General features: G+C 35.9%; 1 protein-coding gene across 4 annotated transcripts; it reads left to right on the top strand.

The window, feature by feature from the left end:
- Positions 1-2,502: 2,502 nt before the first annotated feature.
- LOC133697413 (pullulanase 1, chloroplastic) lies at positions 2,503-14,505 on the top strand. 4 transcript variants are annotated; one of them, XM_062119933.1, is made up of 27 exons: positions 2,504-2,836; positions 2,920-3,111; positions 3,174-3,282; positions 3,572-3,708; positions 3,814-4,013; positions 4,199-4,348; positions 4,540-4,600; positions 4,735-4,855; positions 5,055-5,145; positions 5,238-5,331; positions 5,512-5,607; positions 5,776-5,916; positions 6,160-6,210; positions 7,530-7,600; positions 7,785-7,877; positions 8,273-8,363; positions 9,193-9,264; positions 9,840-9,896; positions 10,209-10,277; positions 10,637-10,693; positions 10,806-10,880; positions 11,787-11,875; positions 12,075-12,152; positions 12,374-12,512; positions 13,581-13,690; positions 13,769-13,868; positions 14,224-14,505. In XM_062119933.1, exons 1-27 carry the CDS (start codon positions 2,576-2,578, stop codon positions 14,326-14,328), a joined length of 2,910 nt encoding a protein of 969 aa, XP_061975917.1. In that variant the 5' UTR covers positions 2,504-2,575; the 3' UTR covers positions 14,329-14,505. The 4 variants fall into 4 exon arrangements, 3 of the variants coding, with proteins under 3 accessions (XP_061975918.1, XP_061975917.1, XP_061975916.1); XM_062119932.1 differs by having other exon boundaries at positions 2,914-3,111; XR_009842869.1 differs by lacking the exon at positions 13,581-13,690 and having other exon boundaries at positions 2,503-2,836; positions 2,914-3,111.
- Positions 14,506-17,315: the final 2,810 nt, after the last annotated feature.

Here is a 17,315-nt window from a genome sequence, read left to right as displayed (position 1 = left end):
TTTTGCAGCAATCTTTGCTCCATGTAGCCAAATTTTGAGTGGTGCTCATGCTATTTCCTCATGCTTTTGCTTTTCGGGTTAAATGTTACAAGTAAAGAAATGATGTTAAGTATGACAATGACTAGTAATCATATAAATAATTTTTTCCCCTTAGATTTTTTCCCTTTCCATGAAGCACACCAACCATTCATGGTGAGTACTGTCCGCCATTATAAGTGCATCTAATTAGACCCACTATCATGCATGACCAACTCTTTGAGCTGGACCAGTTAAAGAGCAACAACGATATCAACAAGACCCATCATCATCATAAACTTTACATTAGCTAAGAAATTATTTACCTAACTAAGCTAAAGTTCCCGAGGAGACTTTTTTCTCTGGCATCAAAGGCGGGGAACAAACTAGAAATTAACGTTTCTTCGTCGGAGCAAAGCAATATTCCCAACCATATTATAAGGTTTCTAGCAGATGGTGTCTCTTGACTCAACACCGTATCCTTGAATTCACACAACCATTTTCTTCTCGACATGTATGCCTCGTACCAACCTCCCATTGGCGAGACGAAAGCCTGGTCAGTTAATGTTAAAACTGGGCATGAATTCTTCAAAGCTGCTACAGCCTGCTTTCACATGCAAAGAGAGGTCATGGTCACAGGTCATTGTTTTGCTTTAGACCACTAATGCATCGAGCCAATGAAAAATCTAGGAACCAAATAGATTTCATGGATGTTAATTTTCTGTGACCCTTTATCACCATCATGATGGATTGCACATGCATGGAATTGTATGTTTCTCAAATCTGGTCCCACGCGTTTTGCTAGATCAACTTAAGTTGTAAATTACTGGATAAGACTAGACAAATCCATGGTCTTTACAGCTAATTGAAAGGAATATACACCTGGTCTCTTAACAACTAGACCAAAGCTAGTCTTGAACCATACTTTGGATTTCTGACATTACCGTAACATACAAGCATCCAGGCTAGCTACCAGACATTCCTTTCACCAGGAAAATAAAATTAAAATTAAAAATTTACCAGACATTCTAGATTTATCATCTCGGGCTTGTCATGTAAACTCTCTCAGCAAATTGCCTTGGGCTCTGGCCTGGTTTCTCTAGATCTTTTGTCCAGCAACGCAGGGCATGCAGTCGATTGTACCGCAGCAGAAATATACGGTTTGGTATTTTGTTAATCAACTGCATTGACAAACAGCACTGATAGTATATTTGAGATTGTATTGTAACATGTTTTTTAAAATAATTTTTATTTAAAAATAAATTAAAATATTTTTTTTATTGATACGGGAACATAAAATCTATAAAAACACTAAAAAAAATATTGATTTAATATTTTTATAAACCAAGGTATTTTTTTTAAAAAAACGGTGCTCAATTTGTCCCAGGGCACATGATATTATGCCACGAAGCCGCATGCACTTCCTTTAAATGATGAACCAATGTATATGACACAATTTCTCCTGAAAACGTGCACGATAGGCAATTCATCTTTTGGTCATTTCCCCGTGTATATTCTTGTCGTGAAAAACGAATTAATGTGCCCTGTTATTTATTTTTGGAATCATGTGTGTGAGAGCTGAACCGTGCTAGAAGGGCTTGCTTATTTTTTGAGTCATGTAGACGAACCCATGTGTTTTGTTTTTGAATAATGTTACTTTTATCGAAAAAATGTTTTTTCTCACTGGCAACGACTCGACCAGAGGACTTCCCTCCTAAAGTGACGTCCTTTCGATGCTAAAAAAGAAGACATTTTTTTCCTGTTTTTTCTCATTTTTTTTTTCTTTTAAGAAGTAATTCTATCCAATTTATGGGATTCATTCACAAGAGCATTTAATATATGAAATTCCATAAAAAATAATTTCGGTAAAATTACATCTATTCTTTAAATCTTTAATTTTTTTCTTGTTATTTATCATTTTTAATTAAAAAAAACTAACCCTATCCAGTTTATTGGATTTTTTCACCAGACCATTTAATACGTGGGATTAGATAAAACATAATTCTGGTTAAATTACTACTATTCTTCAATTTTTCTGCCTCAATCACATAGATTATACGATGGAGCCGTGCTAGGAGGGCTTGAAATGAAACTAGACACTAGCAATCAAAGAACTTGGCCCAAATCAAGAAAACAAACTTATTTTATTTGATTTGGTTCATGAGTTTGGATCCTCTGGCCCATTAATAAACATAAGGAAATGTCGATAATACCACTCCACTCAAAACTTGTAAAGACAACATTGGGTGGGTGCTGTGATCAACTGTGAAGTGGCAATCCCATTGGGCTTTCCTTGAACGAGAGGCTGGGTGATTGTATGGGCCGTAAACTGCCTAGAAAAGTATTTTTTGGGTTTTCTCAAGTCCAGCAAATGTTCGCAATATTTGGGTCTCGGCCCAGTTTCCTATATTTTGCCCGGGATGTAAATATCTGACTTGATTTTCTGTTTATAAAAAAAATCTACGTCGGTAAAATAAATATCCCGCCTCCCACGAGGAGAGAGAAAATCACCTGATGGTATAAACATTCCGTCTCGCATAAGGAGAAGAAGAGCCAATCAATGATGGCGCTTACTTCGCTCTCCTCTTCCCTTCTCTCGTCATTATCATCACTGACCGGTCCGCCTCCTTCAAATTCCAGCGTTTATTTTTCTTCTCCACTTCCTTCTCCACGACGCCGTCTCAATCCAAAACCAAACCACCACCACCGCAACCGCCATCTCTCTATTCCTCTCCTCTCAAGAACCTCGCCTACACGCTCCATTCACTGCTCCTCTTCCTTTTCTTCCATGCCTCTAGAAGTTTCAACATCCCCTTCCCAGGTTCTCCTCTTTAATCAATGAGTTAATTCGTTTCTTGTGACTTTAAATCATGATTATGATTAAAAAGGTTGATTCAGTTACAGGACAGTTTGCTATATTCAAGAGCATTTTGGATAACTCAATCTATAATCGCGTGGAATGCGGATGTTGTTAGAGACGGTTCTTGTTATTTATACGCTAGCCAAACCGCTGCATTATCCGTTACTGATGGTGAAGTTGAAGGTCATGACTTTAAAATCAAGCTCGAGGAAGACAGCGGCGGCATTCCACAAAATGTAAGGCTTATTTAATTTATTTTTATTTCGATGATGATGATTTATTTTTGGACATTTTTTAGGTGATTGCGAAATTTCCTCATATTAGAGATTACAAAGCTTTCAGAGTTCCTTCAACTGTGGATGCCAAATCTCTTGTCAAATGCCAGCTAGCCGTCGCAACATTTGGCTGTGAGTTTTTTGTTCATTGCTTGTTTTTTCTAAGATATTTTGTTGGTTGGCCTAAACCTAAAGATTACTGTGAATATGCACATAGACTTAATGATCAAACATGCGGTTAGAAGTTAATCACGTGACATTGCAGTCTGTTGTTTTATTTGGTTATATTATGTAGCGGCATGGGTATTGAGTTGTTTGTTCTAAAGGCATTTAGAGATTGTTTTGTAAGTATATTAACGATGTAATGCTTCATGGTTAGGTAGTTATTTTCATGATACTGTGTTCTCTTCATTTTTGGCAGCTGATGGGAAATGCAGCTATGCTACTGGTTTGCAGTTACCTGGTGTTCTAGATGAATTGTTTGCATATGATGGTCCCCTTGGTGCGCATTATTCAGAAGATGCTGTGTCCCTCTACCTGTGGGCTCCAACTGCTCAAGTATATGACATTTCGCAACAGATTCTTTATGGTCGGTTTGTTTTTTGTCAAGCGGTCTTCTTCTACACTATAAGTCATGTTTTTTTTTTTCCTGCTTCAAAATAGGCAGTGTGTGCCTGTGTTTACAAGAATGCGAACAGCAGGGATCCCGTGGAAGTTGTTCAGTTGAAGGAGGTTAATGGAGTTTGGAGTGTTGAAGGATCAAAAGACTGGGAAGGTTGTTATTATGTGTATGAAGTGTCTGTCTACCATCCTAGCACCTTACACGTTGAAAAATGCTATGCAAATGATCCATATGCTAGAGGGTATGCTGGCTGTCTCAATTTGCCAACAATTCTCTGAAATAGTGAAGTTGTTTGCAAACTCTGATTGTAGTAGCATTGCTAATCATAATATAGTATTGCCAATCATCATATTATGTTTGCATTTGTATTTTGTGTATACAGATGTGAAATTCCTCTGATTTTATGCTGTTTTTTTGTTGGAACAGGCTCTCACCAGATAGCCAGAGGACATTATTTGTGAATCTTGATTCAGAAACTTTAAAACCTGAAGGATGGGAGAAATTAGCTGATGAAAAACCCATTATACTTTCTTTTTCAGACATAAGTATCTATGAATTGCATGTAAGGGATTTCAGGTAAAAAAACTAACTCCCTTGAATCCTGGCTCTATAATCTGGCTCATCTTCAATGTTAGATTTCTGGAAAGAAAAAAAAAATCCAGTTTCAGGCTTATGTGCTAGTAAAAAGGCCGAAGTTTAATTGCTCTGATGACATGCTGAAGTTTGTAGGTTCTTATTCATTCTAAAATCCTATGTGCCTATTGTAGTGCCAATGATCATACTGTGCATCCTGACTTTCAGGGTGGTTATCTGGCCTTCACGCTGGAGGTAGTTCTGCTCTTTTGATGCCTTATATTAGAATCTACTGCTCAAAACTCAAAAGTGTGTTGGATTGTTTTGCATGTATTAGAAGTAACTGATATGATAGTGGCTTAACACCGGTAAGCACATTCTTCTTGAAGGATTCAGCAGGTGTACTTCATCTAAAGAAATTATCAAATGCTGGTATCACTCATGTACATTTGCTGCCTACCTTTCAATTTGCTGGTGTTGACGATGTCAAGGAGAACTGGAAGTGTGTGGGCAAGTATTTTATCTTAGCTCATATTCTAGTGATTGTGTGCCTTCACATGTAATGCAGTTTATGGATTGCCACAACCTTAGTTCAGCAAAATGGTTTAAATTTTTTAATGTACCTAAATTGCTTAAACTCATTTTTGAAATTAGATATGCTGTCATGTGTTGGCTATCATTAATTTGTATGACATTTAGGCTTCAACAGATAGCACAGTGCTGGAAAAATTACCGCCGGATTCAACTGAGCAACAAGCTCAGATCACATTAATCCAAGATGATGATGGGTATAACTGGGGGTATGCTCCTAAATCCTGACTTGGACAAATATCACCGAGTTTATTATGTCTTCATGTTAAAACAGTTTTATCGTTTTCTTTTCCTTGTGGAGGTACAATCCTGTTCTATGGGGGGTCCCTAAAGGAAGTTATGCTAGCAACCCAAGTGGTTCATGCCGCACAATTGAGTTCAGAAAGATGGTTCAGGTCTGGCTTTCTTATTCTGTTGCTAATGCCTTTTGTCCTTGTCTTCCTAATGTCAGGGCAGCCATTTTGTTTTTTAACTATCTGTGGCATGGACCACTGGTATACTGCTTTGATGGTGTGGGTAGTCAACTTAGTTAATGCTTAACCATTTTCTTGTAATTGAATCCTTTTGATTTGCAGGCACTTAACCATATCGGCCTTCGTGTTGTGTTGGATGTTGTCTACAATCATTTGCATGGAAATGGTCCCTTTGATGAGAATTCTGTTCTTGACAAGGTTTTTATAGTTATTATTCTTTTAATATCCAGTTGAACTATGCTTTTCTAATAGTACTTGCGGTTGTAGGATTAATTTACTGAGAAAATTACTAACAAGGCCGATATGTTTGGTTATCGTGGAAGGTTAGCCTTGGCTTCTGTCATAACTCTTAAGTTTTCCATGTAGATTGTTCCAGGTTATTATCTGAGAAGAAACACTGATGGGTTTATCGAGCATAGTACATGTGTGAATAACACTGCTAGTGAGCATTATATGGTTGAGCGGATGATCATTGATGATATGTTGAACTGGGCTGGTAATTATAAGGTAGTTATTTGCTCTGCGATGCCATTTTGTTTTTACACTCCCTGACCTGGCTTCTCTTCCTCTTATATGTTGAAATATACTTTCCCTCTGGTTTTACAATAAGTGATAGTGATTTTCCGAGTTCATAAATTGAATTGTTGCTGGCTTAAGGTAGAGCTTATGAAAGTCATTTTTCCACCTGTTGGAATTTCAATATATGTTTTTTATATGTTGACGACAGTTCATTGTATGCCATTTTGTCAGGTTGATGGGTTCCGCTTTGACCTTATGGGTCATATAATGAAAAGCACAATGGTACGTGACTCTTGAATCCGTGTCTTCCCTTTTTACATATATCAATTTACATTAATTATTTGCATGGGAGAATTCTTGTCCTATTAATGCCCTGGTTTCCTCTAACATGTTTAGGAGTAATATCAAGTTGCTAAGTAACATGTTTTCTGTTAGCCTGCCACATAAGTCATTATCAAGAGAAAATGATTTGCTCTGTTGCTGGACCAAGGAGCATAACTAATTATATAGCGTTGTGTCTTTTTGACGCATGGATTCTTTGACATGCTAAACAATTCTAGGAGCTGAAACTTGTATTGGATTTGAGAGGGGTGAGCATTTTTGGTTAGGTTCGGTTTTGAACCAAAAAATAACCAAACCAAATTTATTTTTTTAATTTTTTAAAAAATTGAAACAGGTTCAAACCGACCAGTTTCGGTCCGGTCCGATTTGTTTATATTGTTGAAAAACCAAAAAAAAAAACAAAATAACACAGATCTAATCTTGCGCAAGAAATAATCTTTCCCTTCATTAGATTCAATCTTTGACCTTTAAGACAAGCACAAAAAAAAATGTTATTGCCTCTGATGCTTTCATGAAGATAGAAGACATGCTCTTGTTTTACCCCTGCTTCTGGTGGGTCTGCCCTTGCTACTCTCTTATAGTAATTAGCAGTTATCCCAAGCAAATTGTAAATACTACACTATTGTGGGCAGATCAATGACTACTGGACTCGATGGCCTCCTCGACATTTGACAGAAAAATTATATGCTAATTGCACTTGCAAGATACTTGTTACTAAGGTTATGAAAGAAGATAACTAAATCAACAATAGAATATAACTCGAGATAAATGAATAGCCAACAAAGAGCAGCGCTCAATTACTGGAACTAAACAGCACCCCTACCTTACTTATCAAGAAGGAGAACTGGGACCAATTTTTCAAAGAGAATGAAAGACAGATTAGGAGTAAGAAAGTTGAAGAGAGAGTCTTGATGGTTTGGGGCACGGCGGCTAGGTCTGATTAGGGTGGGAAGAAAAGAAAGTTTAATATTTATACCCTTGTCTTTTTTAACTCGGTTTAGTTCAGTTTGAACTGATCCGGTTTGGTTTGGTTCATTCTGTTTTAGCCTTCTAAAACCGAACCTGAGCCGAACTGATTTTTTTTTAAAATTTTTTCTAATTGGTTCAATCGGTTTTTTTTCACAGTTTGGTTTTCTCGGTTATTTTTTTTTTGGTTTTTTTGCTCACCCCTAGGATTTGATGCTCAAGCAGTTCTTTATTGGATCATGCCAACAAAAATCAAGAGCCATGCCCGCTCAACCTTTGTTATTTGTGTGTAGGTGAAAGCAAAAGATGCAGTCAACAGGCTGACAAAGGAAAGAGATGGAATTGATGGTTCAAGTGTCTATATGTAAGTTTGGAGCATGAAGTGAATTTTTTTCTTTCTGCCATAAACTTTATGAGTTGTACTGTTAGTGCACCATAATTCCTTTGTTTTCTTCTTCTCTCTTGAATGAGGGTCTTGGAAATTGTTTGCTGCTTCCGATGCACATTCCAATGGCATAAATTGCTGATTGCTTCTTCCGTTTATATAGATACGGAGAAGGTTGGGACTTTGGTGAAGTTGCTAACAATGGGCGTGGGATAAATGCTTCACAGTTCAATGTTTGTGGGACTGGAATTGGAAGGTACTATCTGTTATTTTAGATTTTTCAGTATATTGCTCCTTCTGTGCCAAAAAGAAAATTTTCAGACACATGGATATTATACAGGCATTTCCCTTTTGTCAGCATTGCATGGTTGATCTTGTAACAACTGAAAGAATTCTACCAACTTCAACTGCTTCTTGGGACTCATTTTAATTTATTAGAAACCCCTTGTTGTTAGGAAAAAAAGTTTACAATTCTTTTATGTGGAGTTGAAGCCTTGGAACTGGCTTTACCCAGAATCAATTCCTAAAGTTATCTTTTGATTTTTGTAATTTGCACAGGAAAAACACCCATCTTCTCACTTTAGTGATTTAAGTTTGATTAGTTTTCAGAAGCACTTTGGCTTCATGAAATATTGGGAAATCCAATTTCAGTTTTAATGATCGAATTCGGGATGCAATGCTTGGGGGATCTCCATTTGGCCATCCTCTCCAGCAAGGATTTGTGACTGGGCTACTGTTGCAGGTATTCATTATTAACGGAAAGGCAATGAACTTTCATGGATAAGTGACTTGCTGACAATTCTGAAGAAATATTTTTGGGCAGCAAAGAAAAAATTATTTTATAGCTAAAATTTTAATATCTTTTACACAAGGGTTTTCCTAAATTAATATTTTCTTGGTTCGTGTAGAAGTTTCTTCCCCTATTCTATTGTTCATTATCTCTGAAATATTTACTATGCATCTGGAAACATTTTGTTGCGTGTCTGCTGGTTGAATCTTCATGCCACTTTTGGCCTATTAACAACAGCCTTTTTTTCTAGTCAAGGGTTTGATTTTCCAGGTTGCACAAAGGTCTGATATTGACTAATTACAAGAAGGACAACAAAACCAACCCTCAATCCCAAACTAACTGTGGTCAGCTAAATGGATCTTATTACGCCATTCTGCACGATCATATACCAGATCTGCCTCAATATGGAGAGAATTTAAACCCTTCTGATGTTGACTATTCTTAGAAAAGCTGTTGCTTTCTTTTGCAATTTCTGGAGAACATATGGATTCAGTTTCAAAAGTTTGTAAAAGGAGCTCATTATAAATATATTTATACTGAACTCATCTGCCATCACTAGGTGGTCTTTGTTTTTCCTTAAAAGTCATTTTGTTAAGCAAACTATTTTGCAGCATTTTGTCAAGTAGTTTGTCTGTATTACATCTTGCTTTGGCAGCATCTTTGAAATGCTTAATTGGACAATTATGCTTTTAGTTTGAGGGTGTAATACTGTATGATCTTTCAATTCCTGTATATTTGTGGTTACAGCAGCTTTCCTGAATAGTAATTGATTCTTCTGTAGCCTAATGGTCATGATCATGGTGGAAAAGACGTTGAAGAACTCATGCTTTCTGCAGCAAAAGATCACATCCAGGTTAGTTATCTTAATGCTGCCCCATATTTGATGATGGTGTTGAATAGATGAACTTTTAAGTTCAGATGAGTTTGTGCAGCGTGGTGTCCATGACTTCTGTAATGTTCTTACAAGCATGGAAAATTTCAAATGAACTTATATTTAAAACACCCAGTGCTTTACTTGGACTGAAAATGCTATGGATCTATTGGCTGCACGCCATATAAAAGCTTAAGTATAAAGGTTCAGTTATGTGCTTTTTTTGCTCGGCATTGGAAATACGTGACTGATTTATATAGGAAATGTTTCTAGGCTAGAAATCGAAGCAAATATAAATAATTTTTTTTCCACATTTTCTATCCACGTAAGCCTTTTAAAATGCTGATCACAGAATGGCCCATTTCATGGAAAGATTAGATTTGTTGGGAAGATGAGGACCAGGAAGCCTCTTTGGGCCTGTGTACATTTATCTTTCTGTCACCCTCAGTATTAAACCTTTTGTTTACTCATTTTTTGATAACCAATAAGTCATTTGGGTCATTTAATTATCCCAAGTCATGATTTTATCCTTAATTACTTGATTTCATGTTGTCCAGGTTGGGATGGCTGCAAATTTGAGGGATTATGTACTGACCAATAGTGATGGGAAAGAGGTATACATCACCCTGTAGTGCAGAGATCTGATTTACTGTCGAATATTTTGTACTGTACATCTAGACTTATTGGTTCAACCGCATGGTTAATATGAATAATTAAGCTATCCTCAATTGGCTTCTCCAAATGTTGAAAGTACATATAATATTTAATCCACACAGTAAGATACACATTCTCTCAAGCCTACAATAGATCAGGCATGCCATATATTTATGGTAAAAAAAATTTAATGTCTCTTTTGGGTAATTCCTTGCCTATAAATATTTGGAGATTGGCTAACCTTAAAATTTTTGTTATATTGCTTTTCTCAGGTAAAAGGGATGGAAGTTTTAACTTATGGTGGGGCACCTGTTGCATACGCTCTACACCCTGCAGAAACAGTAAGGACCTTAGCATCTGTGATTATGTTTATTATGGCTTTAAAGGAACTTTTCATCTTGTTCTGAGATGATGCAATAGGAACACACATGAAACATCACTCAAGACACATTTTATGGTTTGCTATAATGCTTTTACTAAATAAATTCCCTACGTATGCTCTCTGGCAAGCATTATTTCCCTTCACTGGCCAGACATGTATCATTTAATACTTGTTTGCAATTATCTAGACTCTGAATCATGCATTAGCACTTCCCTTTGTCAGAGTGTTTGTTTTGCTGCTGAACTCAATAATTTTTTCAATTTTAATTATCATCACTGTTACTAAACATTGTTATCGACTTTTTTGGTTGTTTTTCAGATCAATTATGTTTCTGCTCATGACAATGAAACCCTATTTGATGTTGTGAGCATGAAGGTACGATCAATATGCTTTTAGAGTGTTTGATTTTAGCCATTTCTCACAGACCCAATGTTGTTTTACAATAGTAGTATATATGACACTGTTCTAACTCATCTCCTTACTGTAGACTCCAATGGAAATTTCTGTGGATGAGAGATGCAGATTAAATCATTTGGCAAGTAGTGTAATAGCATTGTCACAGGTAGAGTTCATGTCATTTGTTGTTCAGCGATGTATTTTCATGATTCAAACTAATGATTTTTTTTTTAAAATTTTCATCATGAGTATAATAAATGTCCTTTTTAAATTGTGCTTCTTGAGGATAATGCTAGATAGCTTGTCATCTTCAATGAATGAGGCTCTTTAGTTAGTGCATTAATAATATCTTCAACATGTTAACATGTTTGAAAATGGTGGAAGGTTTTACATAATGAATTGTTAACGTAGCTGGTTAGAATTTGGGTTCCTTTCAACACTTGTATCCTGTTTAGGACATGTTTGTAATCAAGCTGATAACTTAAACTGTACAACCAAATCATGTAACCTGTTTTACAGGACTCCCAAACTTTCCTTCCCAATAATCGTTTATTAGTCAGTTGTCATAAATACTAGAGTTTTTTGTTTTTCCCCATTCTACTCTTCTGTTCCTGAAGAAAATAGAAAAAGGAAGCTAGCGAGCACATCATGCAAACTATATATACTTGACCATTTTAATTTACTATAATTTAATTTTGTCTTGTACTTTGTTTGCTAGGGTTTTGAGGCATAAGAAAGCCATACAACATTATCATGATTAAAGGTCAATTTGCTCTGTACTTGTTATCTTATGATGACTTGACAGTGTTTCCTGCTTGTTTAAGGGAATACCGTTTCTCCCCACTCTACTCTTCTGTTCGTGAAGAAAATAGAAAAACAGAAGCTAGTGAGAAAATCATGCAAACTACATTTACTTGACCATTTTAATTCTCTAAAATTTAATTATGTCTTGTACTTTGTTTGCTAGGGTTTCAAGTCATAAGAAAGCCATGCAACATTATCATGTTTCATGTTCAATTTGCTTGGTACTTGTTATCTTATGGTGACTTGACAGTGTTTTCTGTTTTTGAAGGGAATTCCATTTTTCCACTCTGGTGATGAGATGCTACGCTCAAAATCGCTTGATCGTGACTCTTACAACTCTGGTGATTGGTTCAACAGGTCTTCTGTTATTCTTGTTTTCAAGTTGCTATCTCAATTAATTAAATCTGACTTCAATATTTATCTTCTAATTAATTATAAATTTGTCATTACGATAATATTGCATGTTTTTAACCTTGTGCTAGTAGATTCTATTCATATTTTCTTGTTATGTGGTGATGCCTGTCATGTTCCTTAGTTTACTTGTAACTAATTTCAGGCTAGATTTCACTTACAATTCCAATAACTGGGGTGTCGGTCTTCCTCCAAAGCAGAAAAATGAAAAGCACTGGCCACTGTAAGCAAGAATTTAGTGTTGATCATTATCATGCGATTTGAAGTACCTGGTTGTGTTGATTAATTTCTTTGCTCTACAAAATACTGTTATAATATATATAACTGGTTTTCATGGTACTTGGTATCTTGGAGGAGGAAAAAAAGAACTGCTTTTCATGGTTTGTCCTCTAGAGCATCTAACACAACGTTTCTCTTGAAATTCTGGATGTCTCTTTTCCTCAGAATAAGACCAAGACTGGCTGATCCATCCTTCAAGCCTCAGAAGAATCATATCCTTGCCGCTATCAATAATTTTTTAGATGTGTTGCAAATCCGATATTCGTCTCCACTTTTTCGTTTGACGACAGCTAATGCTATTCAGGTAAAAGGATTTTCAGTTATAACTTGCTGATTTGGGATGGTTTTGAGATTAAACATGTTTAATGGCTTTAATATGAACACTGCCTATGTAACAAAAAGGTCCTTTCTGCTACTGGTCTCTTCTTGCCCTTTATTGAAACCTTAGTTTTAATCCTCCTATACCTTGGAGGAACCTCATGTGACAGAACTTGATAGTTGACTATTCAATTACCTAAAGTGTAAACAGGTTCGGCTTGACCTAGGTTGGCCTTATGCATACCATCTTTTGATTGTATGGACTATGAGAAGGACTATGATCGTGTGATCTCGACTCTTGACCTATGTTGACATGGCAATAAAGCGTGGCAGTAGTTTGCTACATAAGGGTGTTAACTGTCTTATGTTTTTTGTTTAGTTTTTAATTAAGACACAGTAAATTACCTAATCAAGTTAAAAAAGCTATTTTAATTTTCAGAATTTAAAATAACTAAATAGTGGGAGCCACCTTTCAATATGTGGCTCATTTTCCATTATCCATGTCATTGAATCGAGAGTTGGGGCCACTCTACCTTTTCCCTTATGGGAAACACTTTTTCCAAGCCAAAATGAACTTCAATTTCCATGCATATGGTCTCCACTAGATTTATTCTCTCTAATTTTCTTGGAAAGTTACATGGAGAAAAGTGTACGTTTTGGGCTCTAAATAGTTGATGTTCTCCATTTCCATCTTAATTTTCAGAGTAGCTGTGATCAAATAACTATGGCCTGCATGATCTTGAAAACTTTGTGAACTAGAACTAGATTGATGTCATTCCTTGATTATTCAACAATTCAGTGCATTCTTTAAAAAAATCACTCATATTTGATTGTTATTTTTCATGATATTTTCTTCTTTCTTTTCTTACATTTTCAGTGCTTAATTATAACTTTGGTTTGTTCTCAAAATAAAAGCAATTTCTAAAATTGCAGTGGCGTCTTCACCTAAACTCTCACAATGCTCTCTTCCGGGTTTCTCCCTTGTCCTGTCTTTTTATATGCATCAGATTAGTAGAGTGAGCATATCATTATTATGACACTAATTGGCATCCAGGAACGGGTACGATTCCACAACACCGGCCCTTCATGGGTCCCTGGTGTTATAGTGATGAGTTTTGAAGATGGCCATAGAGGTGTTCCAGGATTAACTCAACTGGATCCCATGTGGGTGAATATATATCACTGCTTCTACTATGATTCTGAATTGTGTAATTACTGATAGTATTATGGCCTGTTCTACAGCTACTCTTTCATTGTGGTGATCTTCAATGCCAGTCCATCTGAGGTATCTTTTGCCAGTCCTGTATTGCAGGCAAGAACTTTTCAGCTGCATCCTATACAGGTAGTTATTTCTTGGTTAAGCTTGGCTTCCGAAATTCTTTTGGGACAGAACACTGCTGACCTAGTTTTCAGTGGAACTCTCGAAATAATACCTCTAATAGAGCATTAAGTTTCCTTCTCTCTCTCTCTCTCTCTCTCTCTCGGTGGACTAGCTGGGATAAGTTTAGGGTAGCTGTTTTTGAGGTTATAGAAAATACTGCGTTTAACTTGCACAAACAGTGACAAATATGAGAGCGATGGTGCCCATAAGCTTTTTGTTCCATGCTATTTTTCTCTTTCATTTGGAAGTTAATTTCTGTTGGAAAATGTTTGTTTTCTATTGAACGTTTTTTTCCTTTATGGGAATTTCGATGCAGGCCATGTCAGCTGATGGAGTTGTGAAGAACTCATCATATGAAACATCCACAGGGTGCTTCACTGTGCCCCCAAGGACAACATCAGTTTTTGTGGAGTATCGGTAAATTGACACCATCCACCACCATACACGGTGGTGAATATGCATCTTTTATTTCATATTTCGTAAGGTTAGCATAATATTCAGCAATTGATCCTGCTGAAATCCCACACCAGAAATAGACATGTACGAATTGAAAACTTGTTGGTACGAAATGAAATATAAATTTAACTGGGTTGAACCATTGAATTTCATTAGAAAAGCTCCTTTTCTTGTCTCAGTCTGCTCTTAATTGATCATTGGGGTGGCTCCATTTTTTCCTCGGGAAGAGTCCTAGGCTGTTGACATCGTTAGACGGTTTTTCGTTAGTGATCAAACATGCTTTACTTTTAACAGAATTAGATGGAGATTTCTGTCCTCATTTATTCTAGTCTGTTTATGGTTCGGTGAACGAGAGTTAGTTAAGAAGTTGCTTCATAAGACAAGTGGGTGCAAGAGGAGCCTAACTATCAAGAGGTGTGAACCAAGCTTGGTAGAGTAGTTTTTATTTTTCAAAATGTTTTCTTGAAAAGAATATATTAATATTTTTTTAATGTCAACACATTAAAACAATTAAAAAAAACTTTCAAAATTTTCAAAAACGTGGAAGGCCCTATCAAATTGTCAATTGGAAGCAAAACAAATATTTTATTTTTTATATAACCCACGTCTGTTTCAAGGAGGAGTACCTCACACTGACAGCCTAGAGAAATAGAGCCAACGCATGATAACACATGATCTGATAACCATGGCTAATTCCATGTTGAAATAATCAGCCTGCCACCCTGTAGATGTTGGTATTTTTCATCACCAAATTCATGCGGTGGTTGATATATATATATATATATATATATATATATTTTTTTTTTGTTTTTTAAAAATTATTTTTAATATCACCTTATTAAAATGATTTAAAATTATAAAAAATAATTTTTGAAAATATTGTTTAAAATGCAAATTCAAACTGCAACTAAATAATAAGAGATTATTTGGGTTGCTATTAAGAGCGTGTTTGGCAGTGTGGTTGCGGGTGCTTTTTAAATAACTTTTCGTGCCAAAATGCATGCCAACGATGTTTTTTTATTTTTTAAAAATCATTTTTGATATCAGCACATCAAAACGATCTAAAAAGTACAAACCATATTAAATTTTAGCAAAAAAAAAAAACAAAAAATTTTCAAATTTTTTGGGAACGCGGCCGCAGCCGCGTTCCCAAACGATGCCTAAGGGAAGAAAGGGGAGAAAGTAGATGTGATTTGCAATATTATAGCAGTCCAATCAGTTATATCTCGCCTCTTTCTAGTGATTTTACTCACAAGTCAACTGAGCTGAGTTGAGCATTAGAGTAGATCTACTTGCAGGCGTGTAGATGTATAGTGTTAAAGAAAAGACTTGGTCTATTGACTTCTTTAACTCCTTGATCCTACGTCGTTGCAAGCAAAGGACACCAATAAAGTTCCAAGAAATATGTTGTTAGAATTGCAGCCGCAGTCCTCACTTAACAGAATGAGTTCAAGATATTTTTTATTTAAAATGAATTGAAGTAATGTTTTCTAATTTTTTTCAAATTTATTTTTAATATTAATATATTAAAATGATTTAAAAACATAAAAAAAATAATATCCAACTAATAAATCAGTATAAAAAACACCAAGCTCCCGTGAGAGAGTGATGTCCAACTAACTCCGAATTATGTTAACAGTGAGATAACATTCCCGATCTCACTAACGATCGTGTAATTCATACAAGGTCTTGGGGATTGTCTTGCACGAGTAATTATATCACTCAATTAGTTTGAAGTTAGTGTTAAGTAGCAGGTTTCGTTAGGGTGGTCAAGAGTTTACAGCTCTTTAGGTGAGGTGAGGGCCTGTACTGTGAATTTGTGATGCTTAACTAGACTACTGTAGTAGCAGTAGCAGTAGTACCACTCCATTAGGAGAGAGAGATGCTATCTTTTTCTGTAATTAGGCATAGCAAACCATTCTAGCCTGTTCTTGCTTCCCCATAGATTAAGTGGGCATTCATTAGATCTACCTTATGATGTGTAGAGTTGTCCAACTCGATCATATTCGTGGCCTCTTCTACTCCACACCATTTTTTATATAAAATAACGATAATAATCTTAGTGGCTTTATTTTTCTTTAGCTAGATATATCACAGTGATTTTAATTTTACTCGATTGTGGTAATTTTATTTGGTGATGATCGATAATCGGTTACTAATGTTACCTGCATTTACTCTGGATATTAAAAGCTTGGTTAGAAACGCGGCTGGCCGCGCGCGTATCGTTAAAAACTTTGATTTTTTTTATATTTTTAGATAATATTAAAAATAATTATTTTTTAAAAATATTTTTAAATAAAAAAATAATTAAAAAAACAACTACTAACCATTACAAACACCCAGTAAACCCACCTCACAGGAGGAGCCGTTGCAACAGTTGACTAGGAAAGTGGGTCGGCTATTCGTTGTATTAATATTTTCCTCACGTATTAATTAATTCCTTTTAATGAGAATAAACTATTTGGGAGTTTTTCGGTTGCTTTAGTGTCAACATAACATATTCCATTGAGTGGCTCAGAAGCTACTATATACCTGCTCTATCTCTTTCATGGATGACTTGTGAAGTACAGATAGTATAGTGCATAGCTAGTATAATAATATAAGAGAATAAACTATATATTATAAAGTCGTTTATACACTCAGTACTGGCATACTTGTTAGCTAGCAATCTCTTCCAAGTTAGCTCTTCGCACACTTTTTGCAGAAGCACAACATGAAAACAAAAAGAAAGTGCGAGCTAGATCATGTGTGGCGTAGAAGATCATGAGGATAAGAGAGGAACCCATGATTAAGAAAATCCTTTGCTTGCCTAAATCATGGTTTCCGAGGGTGGTTTTGGATCCTTACGTGCCTCGCACAACCAATCAATAATGGCTCTTCACGTCAAGAACTTGCCGACCCATTATGCATTGACTCGCTACCTACTTGCTCAAGAATATTATTAATGAAGTG

Source organism: Populus nigra, chromosome 6 (genome assembly GCF_951802175.1).
Source record: "Populus nigra chromosome 6, ddPopNigr1.1, whole genome shotgun sequence".
NCBI lineage: Eukaryota > Viridiplantae > Streptophyta > Magnoliopsida > Malpighiales > Salicaceae > Populus > Populus nigra.
Note: the sequence above shows the minus strand (reverse complement) of the source record. Positions and strands in the feature narration are given on the sequence as shown.

Coding starts and splice junctions, on each gene's coding strand:
- LOC133697413 (XM_062119932.1), top strand. CDS start 2,576: ATGATGGCGCTTACTTCGCTCTCCTCTTCCCTTCTCTCGTCATTATCA. Junction 5,608..5,775: donor AGAATTCTGTTCTTGACAAG/GTTTTTATAGTT, acceptor TTTTCCATGTAG/ATTGTTCCAGGTTATTATCT. Junction 12,153..12,373: donor AATGAAAAGCACTGGCCACT/GTAAGCAAGAAT, acceptor TCTTTTCCTCAG/AATAAGACCAAGACTGGCTG.